Raw genomic sequence first — 15,246 nt, 5'->3', positions numbered from 1 at the left:
CTAAGTGTAAAAAAAACGCAAGTCGAATTCGAAATTGATAAAACTAGGGAAATAAAATTAAGAAATGAAAAGTTACATGAGGACTCTTTAAAAAGTTCACGGATAATAAGACCAGGTGCCCAAGAGGGTAACGAGATACATGTACGACAAAATATCAATATCAATTTGCTGTTAAAATAGCTTTATTTAATAGAAACAGGATAGGCATGAAAGTTAATAGTTCAAAACGATCACACTATTAATAAAAGCTTAAATCCAAATTTAACTATTAACGTTCATTTATATAAATCCTTTATAATGCATCGATTTAATTTTTAACGCCTTGATTGCATTTTGTAGCTACCGGTTCATCGGCCAAAAAAGGTTGTTTGCAGCCATGAAACGGTAAACGGATAATAAAATAGAAGGGAACATCAACCTTACTTCACTGAAAATACGAGAAATCTTTCAAATTATTGAAATTATTAATTTTAGAGTCCATAGTTTATTTTTACATGCAAACAGTCTGTGCTTTTTAAAACAAAACACAACTTCAGGGAAGTTAATTGCTATGATGCTAATAGGGGATGTACACATACAGGCAATGGGGCATACAGTACACATACAGGCACACAGGACACATACAGGCAATGAGGCATACAGTACACATACAGGCAATGGGGCATACAGTACACATACAGGCACACAGGACACATACAGACATACAGTACACATACAGGCACACATGACACATACAGGCAATGGGGCATACAGTACACATACATGCACACAGGACACATACAGGCAATGGGGCATACAGTACACATACAGGCAATGGGGCATACAGTACACGTACATGCACACAGGACACATACAGGCAATGGGGCATACAGTACACATACATGCACACAGGACACATACAGGCAATGGGGTATACAGTACACATACAGGCACACAGGACACATACAAGCAATGGGGCATACAGTAAACATACAGGCAATGGGGCATACAGTACACATACAGGCACACAGGACACATACAGGCATACAGGACACATACAGGCACACAGGACACATACAGGCAATGGGGCATACAGCACAAATACAGGCAATTGGGCACACAGGACACATACAGGCACACAGGACACATACAGGCATACAGTACACATGGAGGCACGTCGTGTAATGGCCTAAGCTGCTAATAGGACGTTAAGTCCTATAAAACCTAACCAAACCAAACCGTATGAAAATATTTACATAAAAATATAAATCCCTTGAATGTAGCAGGAATAAACATCGGCTATCATGTACAGCAGTTTATTTTATCGATTTATCATTAAATCATAATCTGCTGAAAAATTCTGTGTGATTCAGTTAAAAGAAAAAAATGTATATATTGAGTCTTGTAATTGTCGGTAAGTTGATATCTGTTTAGGTCACTGGACAAGTATACCGAACTGTTCATTCATAAATACGACCAACATTTGATGGAAGTCATCATATGACGGACCCGCATGTGGTACAGGATATACAACCCATCCCCTCCCCCCCCCCCCCCCCCCCTTCTTGGTCCTGCTCCGTTTCATTTATTTTAATTACTTCTTATGTAGCAATTTACGATGTCGTTTTTTTGTTTTTGTTTTCATCGGTTCCTCTCTCTAGTTCCAATGTTACATGACCTATAAATCATATTTCATTTTACTTTTGTGCGATGTCATTAAAATACATTAGTGTACATATAGTAATATTTCCTAATTCTTTACCAAGCAGTACCCGGGAACGGTATTATTACAACATACTTTACGGTCAATCAACGCAGAAAAGGTTCCTAGGACCTGCACATATTCTAGAAAAAAAAATAGTGAAAGGAAAAGATATCAAACAAACGAAAAAGTAAAAGACAAATGTCAATGTGAATATCACAATTGGCTATGGTTAGTGATATCTTTAGAAACAGTAGTGTACATGCAACGCTACAAGGAAGTATGTCTCATTGAGCGTATTTAAAAATACACTTATCAACATATTTGCGTGGCATGTTTACGACGTTCTGATAAGGGTTATCTCAATCAGTGTAGCACGTGATCGTAAATATGTACATGTATGTATGAGAAGGACGCGACCAGGAAGTAAACAGTCGATCTGGACGTAAACAACAATGACGAGGACTCATAGACGTAAACAACCATGACGAGGACTCCTGGATTTAACAACCGTATGAAGACTTCTGCATGATAAGGTACATATATTAAATATGTAATCTTTGTTCTGCTTAGTATTATGATGCTTACAGGTTTTTCACAAATAGACTGTACCCTTACATAGTTGTTAATATTTGTACTTTTGTTTTGCGTTACTTTAACCTTACTTCCCTATCAAATGATGGTACTTCCTGGTCAATTGGATAACTAGATTCGTTACAGTAGTTTGTAAAACTACCATACATCTGATGAACGTAGTGTTATTTGATGACTGGAAGTCGATCAGTATATTCAATCTTAAAATGAGTATGTAAAATACCGAATATACTACATTGTATCCTATACGTCCCAATATTGACCACCAGTAATGACCATCACTTTCATTTGATAATTCAGCTCTGATAATGGGATTTTGGGTTGTAACATAATAGTAGGGCTCTGTTATTGGGCGGCTGTTCAGCTACAACTATGAGTTGTCTCTTTATATTTTTGTTCGTTGGAAAAGGCCTGTTGATTACTTTAATAATGTTTCTGCAAGATTGTTTGTTTCGAGAAATAAGGACACTAATCTCGGGTACAAAAACAATACAACAATTTAGGACCCTTGAATATGCGTTTTACTTCGGTCTAGTCAACGTGCGCACACCGTCCTTTATACTTCTTATCAGTAATCGCCAATAGGCGTGTTGTTCCGGCTATTATTTATCACTTTCGTTTGCGTTTTCCTATACACATACAGATTTATCCCTCTTTTACAGTAAAAGTATTCAAAATGACAGAGTCGAAAACATTGATGGACAGTAAGCGTACAGCTGCGATAAAAAGGTACGCGATGGCCATATTTATATAAATAATCAAAGACAGTAGAAAATCTTTTATATGCATACACATGTGTCAGGAAAAGTATTTTTAATAGCTTACAAATATGTCAAAATGTCAGTCAGGTGAATTGTTGTTTCGCGAAAGATATATATCTATTGTATGGTAAAAATAGTTTAAATTAACCCATCGGAGCATAGAAATACTGTAAAATGTTGTGTTTCACATAGTATCGAATTTCATTTCATCAAACGCCATTTTTATAAAGAAATCTTTCAGAAGTCGCAAATACCTTACACAAGCACGTGGTAAGGATTGGTGGGGATCCTCCATCCCCACAAAACGAAACTGGTAACCTTGGAGATTCTGGAAGTGACCTTGATCAAATTGAGCAGCTATGCAGTAGCGTTATGACACTGTGCACCTTTGTTGAGAGTGTGTCCACATCACAACATGACAGGTAAACGTAGTACAGGTATTACGTATATGCTCCGATTTAACACCTATTGTGACGTATACAACGTGAATTAAATTCATATTATTTTTATTACATTCTTAACTTTCAATCAACTCAGAAAAAAGTCAGAACCAATGTTCATATATTGCTCTGTACGACTATCCCAATCAACAAAGAATAGGTCGTCTACAATACGTATCTTCAGTACTTCCTTCCTCAAAAAAGATTGATACGACGAGTAACATGTACATGTATATAGAAAATGTTGCTACGGTTTTCCAAGGGAAAGGCTTCAATTCTCGGTAAAGAACTTTAATTATATCCTTTCAGTCCACGTCCAGATGTTTGATCGATTCGCATTTTGATTTTAAACAAGATTATACAGATACCCTTTATTTTAACAGTGACCAGGAAGTAAATTGTACAATGCAGTCCTATCTGTACCATAACATCACGCTACCACAATTGGTACAATTTTGACACCTTTTCAATGATATTTAAAACTTCAGATCTTGTATCTCGAATGTTTCTTGGTTCTTGACAAATACTATCTATGGTGGTTCATTTTCAGAAAAAGGTTTGAGTCTAAGTGTGTTTTTTCCTGAAAATGGAACGCTAAACTCGCAGTGAGGTTTCGTCCGTTTTTCGGCCATAATTAGTTCCCAAATTGGTACACCATAACACAAGCTATGCAACTTGCTTTTATTTTTACTAGATGATGTGCCTATTGCGACAAAATACATTGCTTTTATAAATATCATACTGAACTATAATTGTATGTATTCACTTTCATATTATCCGTATATAATAAAACAGAAATTATCATTAAAAAATGCTTCTAATCAACCCCTTCAAAATCCTCCAAAATTTTGTCGACGTACATTGTTTGTACTGATTTTTCTGATTGGTTTACTTTTAGGTCATCATGTACTCTTAAAATGTTCCTGAAAACAAAACTATTCGATGGAAATGCTGATAAATATATCTTTTGTTATACTGTACTGTGAGCGGTAAATGCTCAAATTTAATTTTAAAATACTATTCGAACCATTTTCTGACTCGTGTACCAATTTGGTTAGTGCACCAATTGTGGAAGCGTGACGTTACGCATCAGATCAATTATAGAATTGAATCATACTATTTTATTGATTTGCTAAGAAAATGTACTTTTATTTCACAGAATGAAAAAAGAACGTTTAGAGTTGTTGAAAATTAACATGGAGCGCACACAAGAGATTGCAGATTTAGATCAGATCATAAATGGTGACCCCAAAAAAGAACATGCTCACGAAACAATAAAAAGGTTGAGAAAAAGGTGTGATGATTTACAAAAGACTTCGACAAAGGAAATTGAAAGATTAACAAATTCTCTAGCGAAGGTTACTGCTGAAAAAGACTATTGGATTAACAGGTGAGAAACACGTGATACATTTTAATTTAGATCTTCTGAAAAACATATATACCACTCACATTTTGCTAAGGATCACTTTTATTTTTGGGCATATTTGAAAAAACAAATATTTTGTTTGGTTAATACTGAGATTATTTTTAAAAAACATTATTGTTCTTTAATTACAGTCGGAAAATGAGCCACATAAAAAGGGTTACCCTTAAAATAGATTACAACTAGGTATTCATTAAAAAACTTGAATTGAACAAATCTCATCCTTAATAAACAGAAACTGTTTTAGTATCGAGTGTGACGCCCATGAGTATCGGTTACAGCGTCACAACGTCTGCGCATGCCCCGAATTAGATCGCGTGTCTGGGTTTGTGGGATATCGTTCCAGTCGGCTACAAAAGCTGCTCTCAGCTCCTGGAGCGTTCTTGGCTGAACATTTCTGACAGAGAGTGCTGTCTGCAGCATGTCCCACATATGCTCGATGGGATTTAGATCCGGCGAGCGGGCTGGCAAATCCATTCGTTGAATAGTCTCTTGCTGTAGATACTGCTCAGGCACCCTCGCTCTATGTGGCCTAGCAATATCGTCCATAAGGATAAAGTCAGGGCCGATGGCGCAGGGTAGGGTCTGACATAGGCATTAAAGATTTCATCGCAGTAAATCCGGGCCGTAACGGTACCATTATGAAAGACATGAAGGTCAGTTTTCCCATGAAGGCTTATGCCTCCCCACACCACCACTGAACCTCCACCCTATCGGTCATGTTCTACAACGTTACCTGTCTGGAACCTCTCCCCGTGTTGTCTCCATACTCTAACGCGCCTGTTGGTAAAGTCGAGACAGAATCTGGACTCGTCAGCAAAAATAACCGATTCCCATTTCTGAAGAGTCCAAGTGCTGGCGAGCAGTTACGGGAACTCGTATTACGGGTCTACGTGACTTTAAACCAGCATCATAAAGACGTGTATATCATTTAAGGCCTGCGAGGCTATCATAATGATTTTCCAAATTTAAATAGCTCGCCGCACGAGGTTCTTGTGTTGGAATGTAAGGTTATAATAAAGTAAGTTTGTGCCACTCATTTGCATGAACGGTGGATGATTGCGTAATGGAATTTATGTATTTATTACATTTGAGGAAATCAACTCGTAACCATTGGATGTTTGTAATCCTTGTAAAACAAATCAAAAATTCTAGATTTACGCATTTACGTAATATTTGTCTTTCTATTTAACTTCTTCAAGAATGAGCAGCATGGCTGGCAAGAAATTGAGAGACAATAACCCAGAGGTGATTGATCTGAGTGACCCCAACCGACCCCTAAAGCTGGCGGATAAGTTCTCCGAGCTGTACGATAATCAATGGACTAGCGCCTCAGAACATTTACATACCACTTGCCAAATGTCAGAAGAAACGGCCATACAACATCTCTCTTCGTTAACAAAGGTAATTACAAATGCAAATACATATCTTTAATCTTACTTTTTTATGACATTTCGACGTTTCTCATTAGGATTATTTACCTCTCAATTCAAAAACAAACTAATTTATTTTCAATAACCATTAGAGTTATATTTATAATTTATTTATGATGTAATAAAGTATAAGTTTGTCTAGCGGTCACCCGAGTATACCGACAGTTTGTTAAGTATAACCTACTCAGCCAGCAACTGCTGAGCAACATCGGTGTAAAGTCAAATAGGCTAGTCATAGAACGATCTCATTTGATATACACACTTATATACAACACACGAAGTCGACCTTATAATTACGAAACAATTATTTCCAAGTAACACAAGACGAATGCTTTTTACAAACACATCGTTGATCATATAATAGGAGTGTTACAGCTCTTGCTATGAGAAGGCCAGACGACAGCTACAGTATCTTCATAAGATAGTCTTGACTGGGACTTGGGAAGATGACATCGAGGCTTGTGATTCAAAACCAGACAGTGATAAGGCACCTCCTGTACCTCAGGTAAATGTTGGTAATACGCTCTTATGTTATGCTATCATAAGAGAGCTACAGAAAGTAACTAAGATTGTCAGGCTCAACGACTGGGTTAGACTGATGCTTTTTCTTATCTAAAGAGGTACATGTTCACATTTCCTAAAGCACAGTGTTACCGAAACAAAATGTTAAAAAAAATCAAACTATGTTCATATTACTAATCAGAGTTATAATTTACTGCGAGATGAACATAGTTGTTTTGGGAATCACCAGCTTTTGTATCTTAGATTAGATATCTATTACATATTGTTTAACAGCTGACGTTTAATTCCACGCTTGGAGTCAAAATATGCTGAGAACGCCGACGATAAAATGATCAATCAATTGTATATTAAAGGAAATAACGGCTTGTTCATAAAATTCATTGAAAAAGTAAACCCTTCTGTCCTGCTTAATTTTGATAGAAAAAGTAACAGTGATAAATTATTGATATTTCAGAAAAGCTCTTCTGCCGCAGGAATGAAGACGTTGAAAGATACAAGAAACGAATTTGCTCATATAGCAAAAGAGCGTGTTATCAAGGTATTTGTTTTGGTTATTTGTTAAAATTATGGAATAACAATGTATATTGCATCATTTCTGACGTTTTGGGTTTTACTCTCTCGGATTTATTATCCTGTATAGCAGTAATAAATATAATCCGCGAAAGTTTGATAAGGGAAATATTTCTTAAACGGTTGGTTTCGGGCTGCATGTTTTTTTGTGAGCATTGCGTAAAAAATGACTTGTATTCATTGCAATCGCATGCGGGACATAATAACTGACTTTGAGGTAGACGAATCGTTCATGTCAGATCATTTCGGATCGCTTCTTGGGAATCCCGACATGGATATAACTTGCCAGTATGAATGGTACATTACTTTCTATAAGATGCACACTAGTGATAATACCTTTAAAATGTGTTGAAATTAAATTGACAATCGCCATAGTAACACAATATATTTTAACTTTTTGCGCCATCTGCGGTAAAGCTCTTAAAAGACACATTTTAAACGTAGAGACATTTTTCTCATTGTTTACACAGATGTATATATGTATCTGGAATAGCCGGGACTAGAAAATGAATAATACATATTTTATGCATGTATGTCAACGATATCAATTTTTATTTTTAGCATAAATACACAATGAGTAACATTCACCACATGGTTAAGCCTCAACAACACAAAGCACTGTCTTGTTCCATTTATTGTTAAAGAAACAGCGATAACCTGTCTGCAAATACATGCACTTGATCCCAAATCACTATATACTGACATTGACCATGCAAGTTACACGGCGGGATTTTAAAGTCCCTTCAGGACGATTCCATTATATAAAAGGGTATTTTTTATGGTGAACAGCAGTGTAATGCTAACAAAAAACGGCAAATTAACCTAGAGTCAGGTCGCTAGCGCCTGTTCCAACAAAATGAAGCTGATTTGTTTGTAAAAGTGTGTCTATTTTATCACAGGATCTGCTTCCCGTCCTGATCAAGTCAAGTGGTTCTGAACTTGAGGTGACCAGCATGACGCAGTACCTCTCGGAGTGTATTTCCCTGTGTTGGAGTATGGTGGTACAGGACCCTCCTATTGTGCTCCACTGGCCACTTAAGCAAGGAAGTGATATAAACAGGGACATGTTTAATCAGTACACAAAAACGGGAACGAAACTGAACTATGAAGTGTGGCCTGCTCTTCTCTTACACACCAATGGCCCAATTCTCAGAAAAGGGGTAGTTCAACCGTTATAATGTTAAATCCGTCCGCATGTATCAACCGTTGATGGAGTGAAACACAAGATTGCCTCCTTGAATATTACAATGAAAACGCTTTACTAATTAATGTTTAATAAAACGTGTATTTTATTCGTTAAAACTTTCTTATATAGAAACATGTAGTCCGGACCTAATTAAGGATCCCCGTACCGCTGCCAAAAACTGTAACTACACACTGGAAACGGTTTTTGCCGGCATGACAATACTTATGATAAACCATTTTGGAAAAGAAATCCAAACAATGTGCCGTTGTGGGATTTGTAAGAAAAATAACATGGATAAAATGAACAAAATATGGTTAACAATAGTGTTGCGAGTGTAACAACAGCAGCGGGGATAGATTGCGATTCGAACCCTGGATTTAAGATTGTTATGTTATCCCTCTTACCGATTGAGCTACCTGGGCAACGGAACTGTTTTGGTCCAACTGTGCTAGAGTTATTTCCAGACGGAAATCATTGGGACGTTACTGTATGTACGAAATAAGTCAGAGCAATATGACAGATATCCTTAATACGTGTGTTCCTGTCAATATGGAGATGTCCGGAGTCACAAAGGATGTGGAGAAACGTACTTATAAGAAACAATCACCTAAGTTACAAATTCATATGAAGGATTTGATTTTGTTGGATAGCATGCCCTATTAACAGGTTAGGTAATTAAAGGACGTGCCTCCATTTTTGTAATGTATGTATGTGTGTAAGTATGCTGAAAGCAGTATGATGGTGCACTTGGTATGTCATGCTTCCATGTCATAAGTATGGTATTACACACGTATGATTACACCTAAAGGTACTGCGATTGGTCAAACCTTGAGGACATATGCCTACCGCACCACAGGTACTACTTTTATTAACTTAACCACATGATACATTTACTGTTATTCTAAACAATTTGACCTATATAGAGTGAGCTGGTAGCACAATACTGTTTTTGATTTTTTTTTTCAAATTATGAATGTAATGTGACAAATATAATCTTACGTGGGTCGTAATGACATATTGATTTTATAAAACTCGTTTAATATAATATGTTAGGTGAAGGTCAATGCAATCTACCAATAAGTATTGTAATGTAAATGGTTCGTGACATGCATTGAGCATTGAGACTGGTCTTCGCTTTTCAATAATAAAGAATATGTAAAGTATGAAAGACCGATCCAGAGAAACGGGCGGAGGGGGTAACATTATTTTTTATATTTATTTACTGACCCATGACCTTCGTTGAATTTGTTTCCCCTAGAAACTACTTCGAGAGACTTTGTTTTGTTTATTTGAGATTTACTGTCCTCGCGACGGTCGTTTGGAGACGTGTTCCTGCAGATCGATTTTGGTATCTTCCATAAGTTGAAGACAACTATAATTATTATTAATAATGCTTAACGGCCCATCAACACAGGATAGGTAATTAGGGCCAACAAATGGTCGACAAAAACAAATGCAAGGGGTCACTTCCACGATGTCTCATTTAATGTGCTCGCTCTATTAATGAGAGTTATACACAAGGGCGACTGTTGATTCGTGTACCTTTTAACCACGGGGCACACAACAGTCACTGCTTTTATTGCCTTTCATACAGTAAAACGTTACAAATTCTCAGCGCTGATTGATGCATATTTTTTTAATTTTCTAACAAGTTATGTTTATCTTTCAAAAACGTCATGTACACATGTACTAGTAAGTCACTTATTGTATTTTATGTTGAAAAATGTAGTTGTTGCATATTGTGACATTTTAAGCAAAAAATCAGTACCTAGCTGAAATGCAACGGCAGTTAGAAATTGTTGCGTTATTAAAATATTTATGTCGCAATTGTGACCGCAGCGGGTCCTGACAGTCTACCTTAACTGTTCTGTTAATTTACGATATCGAAATAAGTACTGTAATAGGTTCTCATATACAATTTCCGTTTTGGTTACATGGTTTGGTTTGATTTAATTTAGTTTAACGTCCTATTAGGAGCTTGGGTCATTTAAGGATGCAGGAGACAGGGTATGTCGGTGGTTACATGGCAAACAGAGTGAAGGTGTACTGATGGTTAATGTCATAACGTCAATTGTGTAATAAACCATAATTACGGTTATTAACGGAAACACAAAATTCCGGAATCGAGGATGGTTATCCCCCCTCGGGCAATAGCCATCTGTTTCCGGTTGTGCAGACATGATCACAATTGAATCAACGCATCAAGATTGTCGCAGCACATTAAGTATTTGAAAACGCTTTTAAAGTAAAATATTCATAAACCCACCCATCCCCAACCTGGAACAATGACAATCAACTGTTTCCGTAAGAAAAAGGGTATTCGTGCTACATATTTCGCAGATAAGTTATTTTAAGCAGGTTTCAAGTTATTTGATGTAGCTGGCAAGTATTATCTTATACCTCAATTATTGAACTTTTATCATAATTTACGGGAGAGCTGTTTTCCAGAATCCTGTAGGATATAATTTAGTGCTAGGTTTCTATTTGACAGTATTATGGACATTTCATTTACTGTGATTTATATATGAACATTGATCTGTGTTATTGTAAATTGAATACATGTGTAGCTTGATATTTGATAGCTGATTTTGAATTTGCTTGATAATTAACAGGGAGCTGATACCCAGAAACTGTTAATTATTGATTAACGGGAAGTTGGTCACCCTAAAAATGTTAATCTATTGATTCGCACAATAAGCAATGGTTTGTTGATTGTGGTCTGTCAAAATACACCCATATTGGCTTATTGGGTCGACGGCCGTTTAGAAAGTTGTGACCAATACATCCAATCAAACTTATTACTTGTGTTTGTTATGTGTGTATCTTTAGGAATTACTAATATTTGTGGTGTTTTTGTTTTACCATCTACATTTTACTCCCATAATATCTTACAGTTATGGGACCGCACAACGCACCAAAAAAAGCGGGCGCACACCGTGCATACATCGTTCACACACCGTCCGCACATCGTCAACACATGGTGCGCACAACTGTGCGATTTAGCAATCGTTTGCCCCGTTGTGCGCTTCTCTCCGCACAACTGTCCGATTTGGTATCATTTGTAGATCAAAATTACGGAATGACAAAAATACGGAAGGCTTGTATGCGATAATGTACACTGTGTATATATCTGTAATTTCTCATCACAATAATCAAGATTATACAATTTCACAATGCGTGTTACACAGTATTACAGCGACCGTTAGGCTGTCAAGAATGAGTTTGGCTCCAAGGTAACAGAACAGGTAAATACCAATTTGATGAGTGTCCGGAGTTTTACCTGACCAGTGCCTGACACACAGAGCTGATATGCGATACCGTTTGACCGTAATAAATAGTATTTGTTATTTGCATTCGTTTGCCTATAGCTCCCCTTCACCTGGATTTTCACACCCCCGGCCTTACCCAACGAGTTACGTAAGTGCCCCAGGCGGGGAGAAAACTACGGTCCAGGTACATGTACAAAGTGGTTATGTTTACCTGTATACGGAATTGTGTTGTAATTTTACATGTGTCGATTAAGTTTGTTTAAAATCACAGAAAACACAATTTCTAAATATAAGAATATATAGACAGACAGATAAGTTTATAGATGTTGCTAGAATATAGAAACATACGTAAACATCAAGTTTATATGTTTAAACATGAAACCGTATAAATTGTGAAGGCATTCCTCAATTTACACCAACCACGATTGTTATAGCACAACGTCCGTCCATCGTGCGCACAGATGTGCGCAAGCAATGATCGTTCAGCTTTTTATCGTTCGCCGATCGTGCACACACCGTTCACACACCGTGCAAACATCATGCGCACACCGCACATCGTGTAACGTTGTGCGATCCCACAACTGTACATTCAGGTTTTGCTAACTAAACAATGAGATCCAATAAGATCAATGTCATGCCATCATTGACGGGAAAATATTAATGCTTATGTTTGTATTGACAATTATAATGCAATCTGCATATGCTTTCACTGTACACTTTACTTTGATTTTACTCGTTCCGAATAACTTGAACATACTTCAGCTCGACATGGGATAAAAGTTCTGCAAATAAACCGCAAAAAGTGACATCTTCATTTATGTTCTTGCTGTACATACTATTTATTATCTGAAACATACTTAAATATCAAACAGCATGACCACATGGAACCAAAATTCTGGAAACTGTACGCATTATTCTATTAGAAACATGTCTTGTGTTTTTGGGACATGAGACCTTTCCACACATAACTACATTACAAATGGATGCATCTCTGTATATTCTGCATACAACTCATTATCACAGTATAATGTTTAAATCATTCGAATAGATTTACGAAAAAAGATTCCTACTTTTGGATAATTATACCTTTATGAATTATCATGAAAATAGGGAGGGGTACATGTAGTTGCGGCCAAATGAGAAGCCATTTACCTGCCATTTAAGCCAACATGTTTTGTGAATGAGAATCATATGCAAGCACAAGAATGAATGATGTTGTCCTGCATCTAGTACGGTATAAAAAGTGCAGTGAAATTAATCACATAATGTACTGTGTTATCCAGTGAATATACCCATGTCATATTGGTTTGCGTATTACCCTATGTAATATGACTTGATAGCCCTGTGATTGGTTGTAAATTTCAATTGTTGCAATTGTGACGTCTCGCCTAGGACAAGTACATGACGTCACATACTTATGCACTGGAGTCAAATTGGTGGCTTTTTACATTTCAAGTTGGATACAAATTGTCGTTTTACACGAATAAATGCTACAAATCTTGATTATGTGATAAAAAGGATCTTACACTCGTTTTCATTTCATATGAAAATTATGAAACTCGTCACGAAGTTTTCATTTTAGCTCCACAGAGGCTCGCTAAATTAAAAAAATGTTAGACTCGTTTAATAAATTTCATACGAAATGGAAACCCATGTAAGATCCTATATCAAAGAAAATTCTTTAGCCATTCGCTAGGAAATTTGTCATTTTATTTATGAAATTATACTATGTTAATTCATTTGATGTACATGTATGCAATTAGACGCATACTGTACTAACAGTACATACTTGTCGCCCTTTCCAAGCCATGTTTGATTCATGTTATATTAATATACATCAAATTCCCGCTTTCATTATCAACTTTTAGGCACTTTACATATACCTTTACCTAAATACAAGGTATGACGTCATTAATAATAGGGATAATGTATATCAAGAAGTCATAAACAGAGGGAGAGAGATTTATTATGATAATAGTCTATTCAATTTTGGATAATTGCCTTATAAGAATACTTTTCCTTTTCTTTTCTTTCAATAGCATGTTCTGAACATATATAAAATGGAAAGATAGTAAATATATTTTCACTACAAGTGTCTAAATGTTAACTCAGTTTCATTTTCCTTGCACGGACACTGTCTCCTAATGTGTTACTTGTTTCTCAAACATAACATTCTTTACATTCCGGAGATGTTATGGCATATATTTGTTACATTATTTTATTTGAGTCACAAGACATACTCGAGATTATAACGAATGATTTTATTTTATTTTGTTTTACGTCCTATTAACAGCGTTTTTTTTAACGAAATTTGTTTGTGCAAACGTGTAGAAATTTCCTTCCGTGATATATTCATATGTGCCGCATCGCGTCTATCTTTGAGACTATTTGCACCGATTTTTTTTTTTTCAAAAAGTCTCTTCAGGGTTTTCAATATATGTTTATTGTTGATAAATTATTGTTTTCTAACACTGTCTTCGTATGTCTTAATTCCTTGGTTAACTCGGTGATTTACAGTTACTTAAATATTCATATTTCGTGGGTAATATGTTGTACATTTAACAAATGGTATGATAAACGCATCTGATTGTACGTAGATCTATAAGTAAAGCGGCTGAAGATGTATATTGAAAGCGCTAATGCTAATTCAGATCTACGTATTTCTGATTTAAAAAAACAACTATATATGCTTTACTGTTATTCGGCAATTTAAAAACTTTCTGGAACCTACATTCCAGTTAATAAACGACAGTCACACAAATCAAGAAAATGATTTTACGTTAAACTTAAAAGCACTGATGGCAACCAAATTGGTTATATCATGTATAATACATAAAAATAAATAAATAATAAACATATAAACACATTCTATAGTAAAATTCAACCTCACTTGCAACCAACCAAGACCATTTCATACTCCACCTGGGTTGTTGGAGTTGTGTTGGCGGGAGCAAAAATACTTTCTCTGAAGATCCTTTTGTACGACGACATCGGTGAACGAACCACGACCGCCTGCGTGGAAGGCCAGAGTGTTAACCACTTGACCAATCCGCCCATATAAGGGAACTTCGAACGTACTTTACTGAAAAAATGAGAACAGAATTCCTAAATTTCAACATTTTCAGAGTCCATAGTTTATTTTTATATGCAAACAGTCTGCTTTCTCACACAAAACACAACTACATCGTAGATGTGTATGATGCTAATATGGGCTGCACACATGTAATTACATAAACATGCCCTGTCTACAGCACACATACACATATGCAGACACTACACATTCATACACGTCCTTAACTATCTTAAGCTGTTAATCAAAACAAAACAAAACCGTATGAAAACATTTACATAAAATTTAATTCCCTTG

The 15,246-nt window shown here is 36.1% G+C and overlaps 1 protein-coding gene across 2 annotated transcripts; it reads left to right on the top strand.

Moving 5' to 3' along the window:
* The first annotated feature begins 1,999 nt into the window (after positions 1–1,999).
* On the top strand, positions 2,000–11,408 carry LOC110459238. 2 transcript variants are annotated; one of them, XM_021511401.1, is made up of 8 exons: positions 2,006–2,217; positions 2,938–3,004; positions 3,267–3,458; positions 4,636–4,866; positions 6,102–6,303; positions 6,697–6,837; positions 7,309–7,392; positions 8,324–11,408. In XM_021511401.1, exons 2-8 carry the CDS (start codon positions 2,952–2,954, stop codon positions 8,600–8,602), a joined length of 1,182 nt encoding a protein of 393 aa, XP_021367076.1. In that variant the 5' UTR covers positions 2,006–2,217; positions 2,938–2,951; the 3' UTR covers positions 8,603–11,408. The 2 variants fall into 2 exon arrangements, with proteins under 2 accessions (XP_021367077.1, XP_021367076.1); XM_021511402.1 differs by lacking the exon at positions 2,938–3,004 and having other exon boundaries at positions 2,000–2,217.
* Positions 11,409–15,246: the final 3,838 nt, after the last annotated feature.

Source organism: Mizuhopecten yessoensis, unplaced genomic scaffold, assembly GCF_002113885.1.
Source record: "Mizuhopecten yessoensis strain PY_sf001 unplaced genomic scaffold, ASM211388v2 scaffold9987, whole genome shotgun sequence".
NCBI lineage: Eukaryota > Metazoa > Mollusca > Bivalvia > Pectinida > Pectinidae > Mizuhopecten > Mizuhopecten yessoensis.
The sequence above is the reverse complement of the archived record's forward strand: the minus strand, read 5'-3'. Positions and strand labels throughout refer to the sequence as shown.